The sequence below is a fragment of the Bos indicus genome, chromosome 12 (genome assembly GCF_029378745.1).
Source record: "Bos indicus isolate NIAB-ARS_2022 breed Sahiwal x Tharparkar chromosome 12, NIAB-ARS_B.indTharparkar_mat_pri_1.0, whole genome shotgun sequence".
Classification (NCBI taxonomy): Eukaryota; Metazoa; Chordata; class Mammalia; order Artiodactyla; family Bovidae; genus Bos; species Bos indicus.
Genome location: NC_091771.1, coordinates 24,620,946 through 24,640,036, shown reverse-complemented (window position 1 = coordinate 24,640,036; position 19,091 = coordinate 24,620,946). Strand labels below are relative to the sequence as shown.

Below are 19,091 nucleotides of genomic sequence, written 5' to 3'. Positions count from 1 at the left end.
CTTTAGATCACCTGACGATTCTTATAAAAATCATTCCAAAGTAAAACCATCCTGAGAAATTTAAGAAGTCAAAAGTATCACTTCCTGTGAGGACTGACTATGTTTTCCCCTTGGGATAGAAGTTACAGATTAAGTTTCCGTTTTCTGAACTCTCTGGGAGCCTAGGGGAAAATTTTAACCACAGTCATAATCACAGTGCTAATTCTGAGGGATGACATACTTGTACTCATCTCCTCGACCCACTCTCAGCTTCTGACTTTCTCTTTTTGATTTATCATTTCTCTATAAAGGCTTCTCGTAAGCCACCACAGAGCCACTATGGGAAGATACAGGATAAAATAAAGTAACTGTCACCATTAAGGGTTAACATCAGTGAACAAATTCGGCCTGCCTCTAATCGACGGTCTGTAGGTTGACAACAGGAGACGTTTGGGAGATAGTTAGGAAAAACACAGATTGCATCACACATGAAATAATGGTCTTCCCTGGAAACTTGAAAGAAAAGTCTTGTGGCTACTTCCCAAGGTGGTAAGTGCTGGACGGGGAGAGAAAAGATCAAATGGCCCTGAAGCCTCTTTACACCTGTGATTTCAGTGGACAACCAGGCATCATTCAGATTGCCAACTCTTCGGATAGGAAAGAAAATATGAGGGCTTCCCTGGTGGCTTCCTTCCTGACAATGCAGGAGGCACAGGTTCCATCCTTAGTCTGGGAAGATTCCACACGCCAAGGAGCAACTAAGCCTGTGCTCCACAACTACTCAGCCTGTGCTCTAGAGCCTGGGAGCCACAACTACTGAAGCCCTCGCAACCTAGAGCCCGTGCTCCATAACCAGAGACCTGTGGACCGAAACTAGCGAGCAGCCCCTGTTCGCCACAGCTAGAGAAAAGCGCGTGCAGCAAAGGAGACTCAGCACAGTCAAAACTAAACAGAAATAACTAAAGATCCTCAACCAGGCCTCAGGCTAGGCTGAGACAATCACACCGATGAGGTGGGTTCCAAAGGTGTCATTTCCAGACCCGAGTGAGGCCTGTGCTGGTTCAGCTGTTGTAAAAGTGCCTGGACACAAGAAAACCCCAATCCCCTACCAAAGGCTTCCAAACAAACAAGTCATCGAATTTTTAATGAGCTCCCTTTTCAGTCTCTAAAAGTAACTTTACCTGATACAGATTCCTCCTCTTCAGAAGTCATCCTATTTAGCATTTGAGGCAACTCAAAAATAATTCTTGCTACATCTCTTCAATCAGTTCATCCTGTCTTTGTATTTCTCGTCTTGTTCATCTTCCTAACACCCACCCTACGCCATCCCCCAGAAGATGCTGTGTCTACCTCAGAGGTGGAGACACTAAAAGACCCCAAAAGCTCTCACGCTCTCCCCAACAGAATCCCCAGCAGTCTCCCAGCTCCCAGCCCTGGGAACATCCCACTGGGCCACGCAGCCAATCCGTGGCTCGTTTCTGTTGCCGTGTTTGTTAGCTCAGAAGAACATATGCAGTGGATTACACATTTGCCTTTACCCTTTCCTATGTGTCTTCTGGTATTTTCTATCGTTGAGTTTCTGTTTACATTAGAAAGAAGTCCGAGACAGAATCTGTTCCTGTTATTTGAAGGATCTGTGAATCCATCGATCAGCACGCTTCGGGAGGAAGCCTGGAATGTCTCCCCGACGCGGTTGTTCAGTTCGTAGTAGGCGACAGAGCACCAGTGCTGCGGCTCCTCGTAGCAAACGGGCCGAAACTCTGAAACAGAAGTGAATCAGACAGGACATCACCACCACCGTGCCCAGGGCCTCCCAGCCCACGGCTCCACCAGGAAACCGAGGTGACCGCTGTCCCCCAAAGGCTGGCTGTGAGAGCCACTGGACTGCTGTGCGTTGTTTTCAAACTTGCCTTTCACGGAAGCTGCCTGCAGGCTGCTCACCTGGTCCACGTACCTGGGAACAGGGGCCAATGTCCTGATGACTCTCCCAAGGCTGGAATCTTTGTAAATAAGTTTATTATTTTTGAGGGGCCAGGCGACGTTGGTATGATTGGATCTGTGTAAACTTCATCCCCCTACCCAAAGGAAACACGGCTAAAAGGAAGTTAGAAGGTCATGTCACCTTTACAGCTGAGAGACAGCATTTTACTGCCAAACTGAATTCCTATAGCAAAGAGTATCCTTTTCTAAAGAACTAAAGATGAAAAATAATTGTTCAGATATGATAAAAAAATCAAAGCAAAAATACTGCATATGATTTAAAATTGTTAAGAAAGAAAAAAAATTCCATATAGACTCACATTCTTCTTTGTGTATATATGGGATTATTATTTCATGCCATAAATATACTTTAAAGGGAGAGATCTAATTCATTAGGAAATTGATGAATGTTATGTTTCCACCCCAAATTTTTCAAAGTAAGTTGCCAGTAAATTCAGAAACCCAATTTCAGAGTTCTTTCTTTCTTTGCCACTCACGTTCTTTTTCTGCCTTTCTATTGATTATAGTATCTTTCTTTTCTTTGGTATCCTAGTAATTCTTGTATCTAGAGTGTGTTCTTATAAGCACTAAAATATAAACTTACAAAACAGATAAATTAGGGGGTTGTTATTTGGTTTCCAAATGGACCTTCACTTATGAAAGAATTCCCCCTGAGATATGTTGAATAGTAAAGTCCTTTAGACCCTCCCTTCTTGGTGTGGTTCCTGGGACCACAGCCCCTGCAGCAACCTAGGAACTTCTTAGGAATGCAGATTCTTAGAAGCCACTCCAGATGCAGGGAATCAAAATTTGCATTTATAAAAGATCGCCACACGGTCTGTGTGAACCTTAAAGCTGAGCAACATTTACCTAGCTTATTACAAGGACACAAACTGGAAGGAAATCCACCACAAACCTTTGTTGTTGTTGTTGTTCAGTCGCTCAGTTGTGTAGGTGGATTCTTTACTGTCTGAGCCACCAGGGAAGCCCATGAATCCTGGAGTGGGTAGCCTACCCCTTCTCTAGGGGATCTTCCCGACCCAGGAATCAAACTGGGGTCTCCTGCATCACAGGTAGATTCTTTGTGCTGGACGCACAAAAGAGAAGGCGACTGATCTCAGAGTGGTTGACAAGACACAGTGTGCCAGATGTGACAGTAGATACACATGGAAAATAGCAGCTGTGCTATTGAAGGGCAAAAGGAGTGACTGACGGTGTAACTCAGTGTGATAGATATGACAGTAGATACACATGGAAAATAGCAGCTGTGCTGCTGAAGGGCAAAAGGAAAGACTGATGGTGTGAGTCAGAAGGGAAGAGGAGGGACAAAGCCCTTATCTTCCCACGTTTTATAAGTTTTCTGAGGACGGGAATAATTTCAATTAACATTTTAATTCTCCTTTCTGAACCCTAAGGCAATGCTTGCACACAATAAGAGCTTGACAAATAACTGTCAAATAGTGGGTTGGCCAAAAAGTTTGTTGGGGTTTTTCTGTAACATCTTAAGGAAAAACCTGAACTAACTTTTTGGCCAACCCAATGACTATGGGAAGACATGAGAGGCAGGTTGCAGCATCTGGCACCAAATGCATTTGTGCACACCCTTAAAAGGGCTTCTCAGGTGGCGCAGTGGTGAAGAATCCGCCTGACAGTGCAAGAGACATGGGTTCAATCCCCGTGTCGAGAAGGTCCCTTGAAGAAGGAAATGGCAACCCACTCCAGGATTCTTGCCTGGGAAATCCCATGGGCAGAGGAGCCTGGTGGGCTACAGTCCACAGGGTCACAAAGAGTCGGACGCAGCTGAGCAACCAAATAACAACACCCTTAGGAACTTGTGAGCTGGGGGTATTCTTTATCTCACTCTCACAAGGTATGTAAATCTCTCCTTCATTACCTGACTTAGATCCACCTTTCGAAGGAAAGGACTCCCTTGGATTGCTGAGAAAGGCCGTCAGAGAAGAGACCTACCACTGATTCCACTACAATGCCTGCCCTCAGGCCACGTCTTCCTGGTTAAGTATTTTATAATCTTACTTCTAATTCCTTAAATTAAAAAAGAAAAATCCCTGGAAATTCCAAAGGATGATGTTCAAATCCATCTAGTTTCTCAGAGCTCCTGCACCCCAGGCAAGGCTTGCAGATAAAAAGAGCTCAAAATATCTGTTAAATAAATGAGCATAGGAAGACCTGAATGAGGTGGATGACAGCAGCCAGCACCAAATGCATTCATGCATGTCTGCAGGAACTTGTCAGCTCCTGATATTCCTTATTTTACTAGAAGAAACTGATAACTCATACCAAGTGAAGCAAGTCAGAGAAAGACAAATATCATATGATATTGCTTATATGTGGCATCTAAAAAAAGGCTCCAAAGGAACTCATCTATAGAACAGAAATAGAGTCACATATGTAAAAAATAAACCTATGGAAAAAAACTTATGGTTATTGGGGGCAGAGAGGGGAGGGATTAATGGGAAGATTGGGATTGATACATACATACATACACACTACTAGATAGCATATTGAAAAGCAGAGACATTACTTTGCCAACAAAGGTCCGTCTAGTCAAGGCTATGGTTTTTCCTGTGGTCATGTATGGATGTGAGAGTTGGACTGTGAAGGAGGCTGAGTGCTGAAGAATTGATGCTTTTGAACTGTGGTGTTGGAGAAGACTCTTGAGAGTCCCTTGGACTGCAAGGAGATCCAACCAGTCCATTCTGAAGGAGATCAGCCCTGGGATTTCTTTGGAAGGAATGATGCTAAAGCTGAAACTCCAGTACTTTGGCCACCTCATGCGAAGAGTTGACTCATTGGAAAAGACTCTGATGCTGGGAGGGATTGGGGGCAGGAGGAGAAGGGGACGACAGAGGATGAGATGGCTGGATGGCATCACTGACTGGATGGACGTGAGTCTGAGTGAACTCTGGGAGTTGGTGATGGACAGGGAGGCCTGGCGTGCTGCAATTCATGGGGTCGCAAAGAGTCGGACATGACTGAGCGACTGAACTGACTGACTGACTATATATAAAATAGCTAATTAATAAGGACCTACTGTATAGCACAAGGAACTCTACTCAATACACTATAATGACCTATATGGGGAAAGAATCTAAAAAAGAGTGGAATATGTATATGTGTAAGGGATTCACTTTGCAATACACTTGAAATTAACCAACACTGTAAATCAACTACACCCCAATAAAATTTTTTTAAAAAGAAAAAAAACATAACTGCTCCAAAATGGATTGAGTCCTGATCAAGAGGGTGGGCAGGGTCCAAGGGCCCCCTAGAGCCTGTGGTTTGAACTGCAAGTGACAAATGATGCTCACGATGGCCCCGCCCACACAACCGCGTTGGATCGCATCCCAGGAGACCGCGGCCGGCACTGACCTGAGTGCTGGAAGGGGCTCTCCGGCTCGGAGGGGCTGCCCGGGGAGTGGGGGTAGCCGGCCGTGCACGGGGACGGCGGGAACGGGGCCCCGGGCGACGGCGGGAAGGTGGGGCACGGAGGCTGCTGGAAGGAGTCGGGGTAGGTGGCGTTGTGCGGCATGAGAGGCTCGCTGTGCAGGGACGCGCTGCGGAACTTGGCCAGGAGGCTGAGCTGCGGGTTGTACTCGCTGTGTCGGGGTACCAGCACGGGCGGCAGCACTGGGGGAGGAAGAACCCACGCGTTAGATCCTCCGCTCGGCGCCCCCAAATACAGAGTGGACGCGGGCTGCTGCTGTCTGTCCACTCGGGCCACAACCTGTTCATCATTCTGTGTGCTCCTCCTAGCACTGTCCAAGATGGTCCCATCTCTTCTCCAAAAGGGAGCTTGGCAATCAAGCTAAAGCAATGGTTTCACTCCTCGCAGCCAATTTAGGAAAAGTTTAGAGGAGAATCCTCCTGATGTCAGTAGTCTAAGAACTGCCTATTCATTCCCACAGCAGAAATGACTAGAGCTGCCAGCCCTGTTACCTGACCTTGTGGGGATCTAATCGTTCACCTCTTCCTCTGATTCTGCCATTAAAGTGTTTTTTCTTTCTTTCTTTCTTTTAATCAAAATCCGTTTCTATTGCTCATGATGAAACCCAAGTCATGCCCTGGATATTTTTATTCAGATATTAATATCTCAGGAACTGTGTTGAATTATTTAGATGACTAGCCTAAATTTTTTAGGCTCCGTGGTGCTGGTTAAGTAAAAATATTCTACTTGTCTTTACCAGAAAGATTTAAAGGTAACTAAAAATTATAAAGTAAAAGATAAACAGTGAATAATAATAAAAGTGAAGAAGTAGAAGATGAAGCAGTAATAAGAACTTACCTGTTCATTTTAGTAAGTTTCCCTCTGGGTTCCCTACTTTAAAAAGAACATGAGTGTTTTTGCTCCTGACTCAACACAAAAACAAGGACAGATGCAATTCTCAAAGGCAAGCATTGTCCAGACATCCCTAGTGCCCACTAGCTTCTGAAGTGTCCCCAGGCTTGGCAGAAAGAAGTTATTCCATGGAGTGTTGTTGAGGGGTGAGCTGGGACCAACCTAAGTTGCAGAAGGAGAAGCAGGGGAAACAGACAGAGGAAGTGATCAAAGAAACAACAGGGGAAAATGTCTCAGAGCCTGAAGAAGGATCTATGTCATCAGATTGAAAACAGCCACAGAGGATACAGCCCAATGAGTGAAAAAAAGATCCATCATAGTCATACCATCTTGAATTTCAAACATCTAAGGACAAACTGAAAAGCTCCCAGAGGATCACCTCAAAGTCACCACAAGGACATGAGAAACTGATTTATGACATCCCGTCATCAATGCTGGACAGCAGACTGGATTTCTCTGCCGGTCCAGTGGTTAACAATCTGCCTGCCGATGCAGGGGACATGGGTTCGATCCTTGAGCCAGCAACTAGATCCCACATGATGTGAACAACTAAGACCATGTGCCAAGGCTCCTGAAGCCCCAGCTCTAGAACCCATGCTCTGCAACAAGAGAAGCCTCTGCAATAAGAAGCCTTGCACTGCAATGAAGATCTGGTTCAACTAAAACATAAAATAAGTAATTTTTTAAAAGGCAATGGACTAATAATCTTCTAAAGGGAAATAATTTGAACCCCCAAATCCCACACTGGAAATATACAATAGCAAAAAACAACAATGTTATATTAACTTAAATAATAATATAATATAAACCAAAATATAGATTGAGAAAAGGAAGAAACTATAAAGGTGATATAAATTAACTAAATCTTCACCTTTTATGTTAGAGTCAATGAAATTAGCTAAAAGTGATAAATTTGGAAATAGATGTATAAGCATATTATTTAGAATTATCTATTTTTTTAGTAATAATGGAGAGAGCTAGCAGAAGAACCAAGCAAGAATGATTAAAAGAAATTGTTCCTGGAGATAGCTGAGGTAGCACTTGTTTCAAATCACTCTATGGATTTCCATCACATGCAAGTATCTATAAAAACTCTCATAAAAAGTAAATATTTTGGAGTAAACAGACAATAAGAACAGTATGGTAATAATCATATCCATCACAAATTTCACCATTTACCCACTATCATACATTTATCTCTTCTTGAAAGTGAAGTCGTTCAGTCGTGTCCAACTCTTTGCGGCCCTGTGGACTGTAGCCCACCAGGCTTCTCCATCCATGGGACTGTCCAGGCAAGAATACTGGAGTGGGTTGCCATTTCCTTCTCCAGGGGATCTTCCTGACCCAGGGATCAAACCTGGGTCTCCTGCATTGGAGGCAGATGCTTTAACCTCTGAGCCACCATGCAAAATATCTCTTCTTAACAAGCAATAATTTTCAGTTGTACAGATAGAATATAAACTCCAAGAGGCAGATGAACAGTTTAAAGCTAAACCACCACAAATGAGGGTGGCAGGGAAACAGTGATTTCTTCCTCCTTTAAAAGCCAGTATTTGCATATATTGCCTTATGAGATTATAGAACAATCCTCAATATCATGACGCAAAAATGACACAGACGATAAGCCATTCAATCTCCTTTTACTTATTCCATGAATATCAGATCAGATCAGTCGCTCAGTCGTGTCCGACTCTTTGCAACCCCATGAATCGCAGCACGCCAGGCCTCCCTGTCCATCACCAACTCCCGGAGTTCACTCAGACTCACGTCCATCCAGTCAGTGATGCCATCCAGCCATCTCATCCTCTGTCGTCCCCTTCTCCTCCTGCCCCCAATCCCTCCCAGCATCAGAGTATTTTCCAATGAGTCAACTCTTCACATGAGGTGGCCAAAGTACTGGAGTTTCAGCTTTAGCATCATTCCTTCCAAAGAAATCCCAGGGCTGATCTCCTTCAGAATGGACTGGTTGGATCTCCTTGCAGTCCAAGGGACTCTCAAGAGTCTTCTCCAACACCACAGTTCAAAAGCATCAATTCTTCGGTGCTCAGCCTTCTTCACAGTCCAACTCCCACATCCATACATGACCACAGGAAAAACCATAGCCTTGACTAGACAGACCTTTGTTGGCAAAGTAATGTCTCTGCTTTTGAATATGCTATCTAGGTTGGTCATAATCTTCCTTCCAAGGAGTAAGCGTCTTTTAATTTCATGGCTGCAGTCACCATCTGCAGTGATTTTGGAGCCCAGAAAAATAAAATCTGACACTGTTTCCACTGTTTCCCCATCTATTTCCCATGAAGTGATGGGACGGATGCAATTATCTTCGTTTTCTGAATGTTGAGCTTTAAGCCAACTTTTTCACTCTCCTCTTTCAGTTTCATCAAGAGGCTTTTGAGTTCCTCTTCACTTTCTGCCATAAGGGTGGTGTCATCTGCATATCTGAGGTTACTGATATTTCTCCTGGCAATCTTGATTCCAGTTTGTGTTTCTTCCAGTCCAGCGTTTCTCATGATGTACTCTGCATATAAGTTAAATAAACAGGGTGACAATATACAGCCTTGACGTACTCCTTTTCCTCTTTGGAACCAGTCTGTTGTTCCATGTCCAGTTCTAACTGTTGCTTCCTGACCTGCATACAGGTTTCTCAAGAGGCAGATCAGGTGGTCTGGTATTCCCATCTCTTGCAGAATTTTCCACAGTTTATTGTGATCCACACAGTCAAAGGCTTTGGCATAGTCAATAAAGCAGAAATAGATATTTTTCTGGAACTCTCTTGCTTTTTCTATGATCCAGTGGATGTTGGCAATTTGATCTCTGGTTCCTCTGCCTTTTCTAAAACCAGCTTGAACATCAGGAAGTTCACAGTTCACATACTGGTGAGCCTGGCTTGGAGAATTTTGAGCATTACTTTACTAGCGTGTGAGATGAATATAGAGGAATAAAAAGATGTCTTGCCTCATGAATACTCTGAAAGTGAGGGGCTGACACACTAAATGACATAGGGCTTATTTTTCAATGATGCTTCTTGAGCACAGTGTTAACAATGATCAAATAAACACTCACTTTTCTTTTTTGGATGAAGAATTTGAATACTCTCTGTGACTTCAGTTCTAATATACCTACAGGGTATCCTTAACATTGATAAACAGAATTCCTCATATCTGAAAGCAGAGACCTTCATTCCTCCATGGCCTGCAGATCTGATGCACCAAAAGAGAAGATGAATTTGTCTTTATTGAGATAAACATCTTGATAATGTATTTCTATCATCTGAGTAAAACTAAAGGCAGTGGAGATTTGTAAGGAAAGCTGATAGTATCATCAGAGTTGTAATTCAGCCTGACAAGATCCGTTAACCTTAGGATTGCACTGATCATATTTGTAAATACTTTCACTCAAAGCACAGCTGTCTTAGCCCCTGTGGACTACTAGAACATCTAGACCATAGACTGGGAAGCTTATATACAACAGAAATTTCTTTCTCACAGTCCCAGAGGCTGGACAGTCCAAGAAGGGGGTGCAGCCTGGTCAGGTTCTGGGCAGAGCCTCTACAGAAGGGCTGTAGGCTGCCTTCTCTCTGTGTCCTCATACAGGAAGGGACAAGGGTTCTCTCTGGGGACCCGTTTATAAGGACACTAATCCCACTCATGGGGGTCTGGCTTCATGATCTAGCCATCTAAAGGCACTGCCTCTTAATATGATATCATCCTTGGGCATGAGGTTCTCAATATATGAATTTGGGGGGACACAGATATTTAATCTAGAGCAATAGCTATTCTTAATCACTCAGTTCTATTTCTGTGTGACAACTGCTGCTTGCAAATAAGACCTAGTGAGCTTACAGACATTGGTCTCAACATGTGCTCAGTCGCATCTGATTCTTTGTGACTCCATGGACTGTAGCCTGCCAGGCTCCTCTGTCCATGGGATGTCCCAGGTGAGAATGCTGGAATGGGTCACCATTTCCTCCTCCAGAGGATCTTCTCAACCCAGGGATCGAACCTGAGTCTCTGGCATCTCCTCCACTAGCAGGTGGATTCTTTACCACTGAACCACCTGGGAAGCCCCTCAACACAATGCTACCTTTTAAATACCACACCATCTAAGCATGACCTGGGGGCAGATCACGGAAGGAGTTAACTGTCTTATAAGGGACTGCAGAGCAAAGCTGAAAAAAGCTTTTGTATCTTTTTCAGAAGTCATGTGCTTTTGATAAAGTGTAGGAATTTAACACAGAGGAGAAATTATACTGAAATCACTTCCGGCTGCATGAAGAAAAATTGTTATGAGCCCCAAAAACATTTTTGCACGGCTTCTACGAGACACAAGCCACACAAAGTGAGGTCTGAGGACTGGTGAGACTTTACCAGCTGTTGGGTGCCAGTCCATCCAGATACAAGTATTCAAACTGAAAGTTTGTGTTTAGAAACTTAATAGCCACTTGACAGAGTAATTTTATATCTGTTGAAATGAATAGTAAGAAAAAAATTGAGGTTGTATTTTTTAAAATCAAGCTTTCATTTTTAAGTCTTTTAAAAATTTCATCTGCCCAGTAATTTATTTGTATTGTAAAAATATTGATATTTGACGGATTGGAAGCTTTTTTAAAACTGGTGCTTCACTGCAGATAGTTTGAAAAGCACTAAAATAGATTATTTTAATAGTTTGTGAGAAGGAAAAAAAAAATCTAGAATGCAGCCTTCAAGGTTCCAAGCATGGGTGGTCAAAAGATGAGAGATTTCAAAGGCAAAACTTCAGTTGTTTTATGGTAATTAGGGACCCAGCACACTTGCTGAACATTAGCATCTTTCATTGTTCTCCAAATATTGACTTTAAGCCCGGACAGAAAGCTAGATATAAAATTTGTCTTTTTATTAAAAAAATCAAAGTTAGGAATAAAAAAAGACAGCTTAAACATCACCTTAAAATTAATACCATATTTAGCCATCTTTCATCTTGGAAACTCAAACCTAAAATACCAAGATATGAAACCTGCCATATGTAAAAACATTCATTCTATTATTCCTGAAAGAACCTCACATAATATGAAAAATGAAAACATCAAATAATCCTCTAAAATCAGGGTTTCGAGTGTTCAAAAGGAATGCCTGATACATCTTACAAACACATCTAATAACTACATTACTGAGGAAGAGAAAAATGATTTCCTGATGAACATTTTTCATGGGATATATTCTGAATGCTTACTATAACTCAAACTTAGAAACAAAAAAGAAGTCGTTTCTGTCATAAACTCCTTAATGACATGTTTTTAAAGTAGATGAAGAAAGCCCAGAGAGAAGCAAGAAAGAGAAGAAAGCAAAGAGGTATATGATGTAGGGGAAAACACACTGGATTCACCAGGAAGGTGGGCCTTTCTCATCATGGTCTCATAATGTATCCTGAGTGACATGACTGTGAGAAGCGTCCACGCTGAGGCGGGTAACATCCTTGACATCAGTGTAACAGCATGATGGCAAGATTCAGGAGCCTGAAAGGTCACCTCACTAAGATTGCTCTAGGCTGGGCAGGACTTAACAGGGATGGCTACAAGGTTAACTGAATCCAGGAGGGAGCCAGGCAGCAGGCTGGACTCCCCCACCACCTGTGTTCCTAGACAGAGCCGCCTCCTGATGGACATGGGCTGCTTCCCAGAGCGCATGAGCCGGCCCCTCCAGGAACGGGGAGAGGAAGCTCCCTCAAAAATTGCATCCCTGTAGCTGCAGAACCCTCCACTCAAAGAGAAAAGCAGTCCAACTGTTACACCAGTGTGAAGGAACAAAGATGAACACCGGACTTAACACACACGTGCGTGCCTGAAACGTTTTAGGATTAATACTTTCCTATATTTAAAGTCATATTTAAGAAGAGCTGCCAATCTCCCCTCACACCCATTGTTTTCAGTCTTGGAAGGGTTTCCAGTAACTCTGCCATCATCTGCTTAGTTTAGAGGACACCTCTGCTTACTTTAGCGTGGGGAGAGTGCAGCTGGTTTAGTTCAGTACAGCTGAGTTCAAGGGGAGGAAACGGGGAGAAAGATTTCTTTTTTAAACAGTTGATCACGTCAAGGCCATATTTAGACCTTTCAAGAACTGGACGATGACTCGAAAATACATCAAAATAAAATGCCGTTTTCCAAAATCACACAAAGCTTACATCTATACTGAAATGAAAGATCTTCTGTCTAGGTTATTCCGACTACAAAATTTTGGATCGGCCTCTCCAAACTGAACCTCCCTCGTTCTGTCTCTCTTGCAGTGGTGGTAGGGGGTTCCTCCTCCTGACGGTGGCCCATGGCTCTCCACTAACCGGGATGCGCCCTCTTACCTGTCACGGTTAAACCATGAAGGAAACCCACCTGGCGTCTCCACGCGGCGGTAGTGGTAGGGGTTGATGCACACCTCTTTCTGCTTGGAGCCGAATGGGAACTCGCAGCACTCCAGCGGCTTCAGCTCGTGGTGGGACTGCAGGTCCGGCCAGCGCCACACCCGGCAGTAGATGACGTGGGGCAGCCCCTTGCGGTGGGACACTTGAAGCCGCCCGTCCAGGGAGCGGGGTATGGTCACGCACTTGCTGGGCTGCCCCGGGCAGCTGAGCGCCCTCTCCAGCTCATCCATGGCTCCTTTCTTCTTCTTTAACTTCTTCACTAGAGAGTCCACTGCCTTCTCCGCCCACTTTTCCTCTTCATCTCCTTGCTTCCAGCCGAGCAGTCTCTTCACTGCCGGGCTGGTGAAGGAGAAGAGGGAGCTGATGGGGGTGCTGGAGTGCATAAGAGGGGGGAACTGCAGGCGTCCGGTGCACACAGGAGCTGGACCCACAGCCCTTCACTGCCTGCAGGGACCGAGCAAAGTGACCAAGGACGCCCCTTGGGAGGTCATAGGTCCCAAGTCCCCAGGGACGTCATAGGTCTTCCCTTTCTTCTGGAAGTGACTATGACCAATGCAGGCTGGGAAGCAGTTGACTTTCTCCAAAGCCCTGAGGTGGGCAGGACAACTCTGGGGGGAGGAAAAAAAAAAAAAAGACTTCAGTGAATTTCACTGGGATAATTTTCAGAAAAGGGTAAAGGTTGGGTGTAAGAGAGAAAATATTTTTCAGATGTTCTATACTTGAAAACACTTAGGATTTCCCTGGTGCTCCAGTGATTAAGAATCCACCTGTCAATGCAGGAGACATGGGTTCAATCCCTGCCCTGGGAAGATCCCACATGCCACAGGGCAAATCAGCCACAGGCCAAATCATGCACCACAGCTACTGAACCCATATGATAGCCCGAGAGCCACAGCTACAGAGCCTGTGAACTGCAACTACTGAAGCCCGAGTGCCCTAGAACCCACGCTCCACGGCAAAAGAAGCCTTCACAGTGAGGAAGCCTGCACGCCACAAAGAGTAGCTTGGGCTCGATGCAATTAAGAAAGCCCGTGTGCAGCAACAAAGCCCCAGGACAGCCAGAAATTAATTAATTAAAAATAATAAAGGCAGATACCAAAAAAAAAAAAAAAAAGAAAACTCTTATTAGTCATCTTGACTCTTCCTTCTGTTTTATGCCCTATTCCAAGTCTTGGTAATTCTGCCTTCAAAACGTCTTTCAAGTTTGGGAGGTTTCTCTCCATTTCTGCCAACATCTAAGCCTTGCCCCACCTGACCTCTCCCTTTGATCACTGCAACACTTCTGAAGGAGCTCCTCTCTTCCAATTCTAATCCATGGATAGAGGAGCCTGGCAGACTACAGTCCACCGGGTCGTAAAGAGCTGGACACAGCGGAGGGATTAACACAGTAATCTCACCACTCGTTTATGCTTCCAAACTACTTTATAGGATAGTGGTTCTCAAAATGTGACCCAAGGGCCCCTGGGAGTCCCAGAGTCCCCTTTAGGGGACTGTGAGAGCCTCTCTTTTCCAACTAAGACATCTGGGTGCCCTAAACTTTCCCCCATGTACTTGAACCCAAACAACAGATCACAACAGATTGTTTGCAGGAGCAGTTATGAGAATCCAAGTGTCATAGTCAACCAGGCATTAAGGAGACTTGCAAAAATACAAAACAATAACACTCTTCACTATTGGGGGGTAAAAGCTGATTTTTAAAAAATAAAAATGTTTATGTTATTCATAATATATAATGAGTTTATCATTGTCTTTAATAAGTCAGTAAACGTTCTAAGCTTTTCAGTCTTAATTCCTAAAATGGGGCAAAAAAAAAAAAAAATGAGCCACATCAACAAAGGTTCTTTGGAGTTCTCAATAATTCTTAAAAGTAGAAAGGGGTCATAAGACCAGAACGTTCTAGAAGTTACACACAGTCACACACACAACACGCATACCATCACTTTTGTTATTCTCCCTTAAAATCAGCTGAACTTTTCTTTGCCTTCTCATCCCAAGGAGACATTCCTCCCCAGTTTTTCAACAGTCCCATTTAAATTTCCTGAGGTAGCTCTGCATTTTCTCTTCTGTGAAAAAATAGCTGGCTTAAACAAAACCCTCTGCTTCTTCCAGATTTTAGAAACCAGCTCCCTTGTTTCCCTTGTAAAATGGTTGCTGGTAGGATTTTGGAGAAAGCTGACTCATTTTAGCATCTTGGAATCAATCTAGTTCATCATCTCCAACAACTGCGCGTTTAATACGCATGAGACGTACTTTTCCCCTTTGCCTCCCTGGAGTTGCACCTTTCTGGGTTCAATTACATACACGTCTTTGGACAGAGGTGCTGTCACAACGCCTGCTCTTATGATGATCATCAGGCAGCTCTGTGAAGAAGGGTTATTGGTGGCTCAGACAGTAAAGAACCGGCCTGCCAATGCAGGAGACACGGGTTCAATCCCTGGGTCAGGAAGATCCCCTGGAGAAGGAAATGGCAACTCGCTCCAGTGTTCTTGCCTGGGAAATCCCATGGACAAATGAGCCTGGTGGGCTATTGTTCATGGGGTCTCAAAAGAGTAGGACATGACTTAGCAACTAAACAACAATAACAGAGCTGTGTGAAGAGGATGGTGGTCTGATTACACAAAAATGGGTGACATTCAATAAACATGAAGCAACACGTACTTCGCTTTATTCCTTGTGTAGACTTTAGTTAGCCCTGTATACAGAGAGAGGGTAAACTATGGTGAAAGGAGAGTTAAAGACTCCATAGCTGTTCTTTTTCTCCTGGCAGTTTGACTTACACTCAGTTTTATTTGGAAAGGTTGATTTTGTGGCTTAACAATCATGAATTTATAAAGTATAGTTAAGTCACTGTGTTCAAGCTCTGTTTACTTAATTGAGACAGGCTGCCTTAAAGCAATCGTTGAAGAGGATGAAGGGCTCTGAGGAGGAGAAGCAACATGACACAGAATAACCTGAACCTCAAAAGAGCTCTGAATTCTGCTTAGTTTTACACAGAATTTTTTATTAGTAAATCGTGGCATAACTCTTGAAGCTTAGGCCATCAGTAGAAAACAGCTGCTTATAAAGATGTTCAGTAGAGTTAAACTAAAAGACCCTTTAGAAAAACTTTTGCTCTAGGAAACAAATCACAGTTCTGCAAACCCAGGTTTGCTGCTATTGTTTTAACTGCTCCAATCTACTAATGGCCTGGGAAATCAATTTATTGGAACAAATTGCGTTTGTGGAAAAAAAAAAAAACAGACCCTATTTCAGTGCAGCTAAGAAACAATAGGTATTATTTCATGTAAAAGCTTCATTTGGAGGTACGTGTTCCGTGTGTATGTGTGTGTGTGTGTGTGTGTGTGTGTGTGTGCATGTGCGCCAAGTATCGAAGGTCACTTTGCAAAATTTGTTATTGTGGGTTACAGTAGAAAAATGTTTGAAAAGCATTACTCCTAAATGATACATTTCCTCAAGCCATGTCTGTGTGAGCTGTACCCTGATGAGTGACTTTCGGGGTCCACTGTCCCTCCTTGTCCCCTGGGGAAATTCCAACTAGTCAAGAATCTAGGGTCTGAGAACCCTGGTTCTGCAGTCTGATTTCACTGCCACATTTCAAATCTTTATGAGTCTCACCATGGCTCCAAAACTATGGTTTTATTGGCACAAGACACAGCTCCTGTTCCATCACACAGAGCCCTTGCCTTAGCGGGGAGGCCCCAAAGAATCAACTTTAGAATCTCTGAGTAACAAACGCCAAATTCATAATAGTGACCTCTGGATAGGGAAGGAAAAGAATACAAAATACCAAAAGGTTATAGTTAAGGAATTAAATTTAATATCTTGCAAAAACCTGTAAGGGAAAAGAATCTGGAAAAGAATATATAAAAATAGTTGTTGTTTAGTCACTAAGCTGGGTCTGACTCTGTGACCCCATGGATTGTAGCCTGCCAGGCTCTTCTGGCCATGGTGTTTCCCAGGCAAGAATACTGGCGTGGGCAGCCATTTCCTTCTCCAGGAGATCTTCCAGACATAGGGATCGAACCTTCGTCTCCTGAACTGGCAGGTGGATTCTTTACTGCTGAGCCATTGGGGAAGCCCATATGTACATGTATGTATGTATGTGTGTGTGTATACACACACACACACACACACACACGTACATATACACTGCTGCTGCTGCTGCTGCTGCTAAGTCACTTCAGTCATATCCGACTCTGTGCGACCACAAAGACAGCAGCCCACCAGGCTCCCCCGTCCCTGGGATTCTCCAGGCAAGAACACTATAAGCTGCCATCTCCTTCTCTGATACATATACACATATATGTGTATAACCGAATCACTCTGCTATATACCTGAAACTAACACAACATTGTGAATCAAACTTTAATAAAAATTTTTAATAAAAACAAATTAAATTGAAAATACATAAATTTAGGTTCTGTTTAATGGCACCCCACTCAGTACTCTTGCCTGGAAAATCCCATGGATGGAGGAGCCTGGTGGCCTACAGTCCATGGGGTCGCTATGAGTTGGACACGACCGAGCGACTTCACTTTCACTTTTCACTTTCATGCAGTGGAGAAGGAAAGGACAACCCACTCCAGTGTTCTTGCCTGGAGAATCCCGGGGACGGGGGAGCCTGGTGGGCTGCCATCTATGGGGTCGCACAGAGTCAGACACGACTGAAGCGACTTAGCAGCAGCAGCAGCAGGTTCTGTTTAAGAAAAGTTAAGGTCTAATAAAGCTGATTGGTGGGTCCAAAGATGTTTAAAATATGATTCTCTACACTTGTTTGATGTATATATTTTTAATAGGAAAACTAAGTGCAAAAAAACATATTAAACTTGGACTCTCAGTAACACTAAGGCTTCAGGTTCCTGTCAATGCTAATAGTTCCCATTTGTCCAGGGGTGCAGTTTAGGGTTCCTAAAGGTTATCCCATTCTCATTCCTGTAATACTGTAGCCACTAGTAGAACAAAGGGTCCTCACTTATCTCCAGCTGGTCATCACTGACACCCACCGTGCAGGCCACCCCCACCCTGCCCAAGTCTGTCCAATAGCATCAATCTGACTCAAAACGGCTTTCTTCTGTCAGATAATTTAGGTTCGCATAGACTATATGCTCTAACCAAGAGCAAGCTCTAACCTCCTGAAAATACCACTGGTCAGACACATAATAATCTTAGTAATTAACACATAGCATCCCGGGGAGTCATTAAAAAACTGTCACACAAATAGGAGCCGGGGGGTGGGGGGCGTTACTAAAGCTTGTCTGTACTCCATTCCTATAAAGTACAAAGAAGAATGAAACAGAATAAACTATGAAGATGAATGTACACGCAGGACTGATACACAAAAACAACCAGATGACATCTACAAAATATAACAAGAGCTACAGAAGAGAGGCAATAAGTGGCGTAGGAGGAAGAACCCTTGGCCCAACTCAGGGGGTTCTGGAAGGTTCCAAAGAAGATCTCTGAGCTGCACGAGGAAGGTTTTAAGTCACAGTTAAAAGATAACCTAGCTAGGCAGGTGAGGACAACTTTATAATAAGCTTTTTGTGGTTAAACTCTCACTTCTGTAAGGAAAGTGTAACCCTGCCATGGACCGACTGTGTGATCCTGAACTAGTCTTGCATTCTCTCCAGGGCCCCTCATTTCCTCATCTGTGGATCAAGAAGGGCTCAGCCTCATGGGGAGGGTCTGGGCGCTGGGTCCATGATCCCATGGCTGTGGTGTCACAAGCGATTACACAACCACCACACGTAATCCCCCACATGGCTTGTTTTTCTCCCACTTTAAAGTGAAACCGAACGATTTGTTTGTGCTAAAGGAATGGAAACACCACATTTCCACGACACGTTTCCAATAGCGTGAAGAATATACTTCTTTGTCCACTGCACTTGCTTTTACTGAGTGAAACAAGCCTTCCTCGATGCTAATGGCCACTTGCCTCTACACCTCTCTTCTGCCAAGCAATGAAGTATTTTGTGGCCATTATGCCAAGATATTACTACAACGTTCATTTCAAATAGTATTTTGCACCTTTAAATATTTGTTCAAATTCTGTTTCAGGGGAGCATAAGTATGAGTGCAAAGGGGAAACAGTACTTTTCTCTCAGCTGTTGGTGCTATGCTGCTACCACTGGGGAGTCTGAAAGTAAAGCTTTTCACCCATGAAGATATATCACATGGACCGGGGCAAAACAACTTCTCTCCATGGCTGTCAAACCGGTCCTTTTTATGACAAATGTCATCTACCAATTATAGCACAGTGCCCACTTTTCTCTCCAGCTTTCTGTTTCTTTCCAGCATTATTTTTATCAGCCCCAGGGAATAAGAGTGAAAACATACGCGTGGTGTGATTGGGTCTACCACCATTTTTGGCGCCTGCATCCGGGGGTTC

General features: G+C 43.8%; 1 protein-coding gene across 1 annotated transcript in view; it reads right to left on the bottom strand.

The window, feature by feature from the left end:
* The window catches only part of SMAD9 (SMAD family member 9), a 66,310-nt gene that overhangs the window by 13,729 nt on the left and 33,490 nt on the right, over positions 1-19,091 (bottom strand). Inside the window, exons 2-4 of the mRNA XM_019971390.2 lie at positions 12,675-13,311; positions 5,350-5,607; positions 1,518-1,739 (exon numbers count right to left, since the gene is read on the bottom strand). Of these exons, the coding sequence (XP_019826949.2) occupies positions 1,518-1,739; positions 5,350-5,607; positions 12,675-13,086 (892 nt within the window). The 5' untranslated portion in view covers positions 13,087-13,311. The remainder of the gene's footprint in view (positions 1-1,517; positions 1,740-5,349; positions 5,608-12,674; positions 13,312-19,091) is intronic.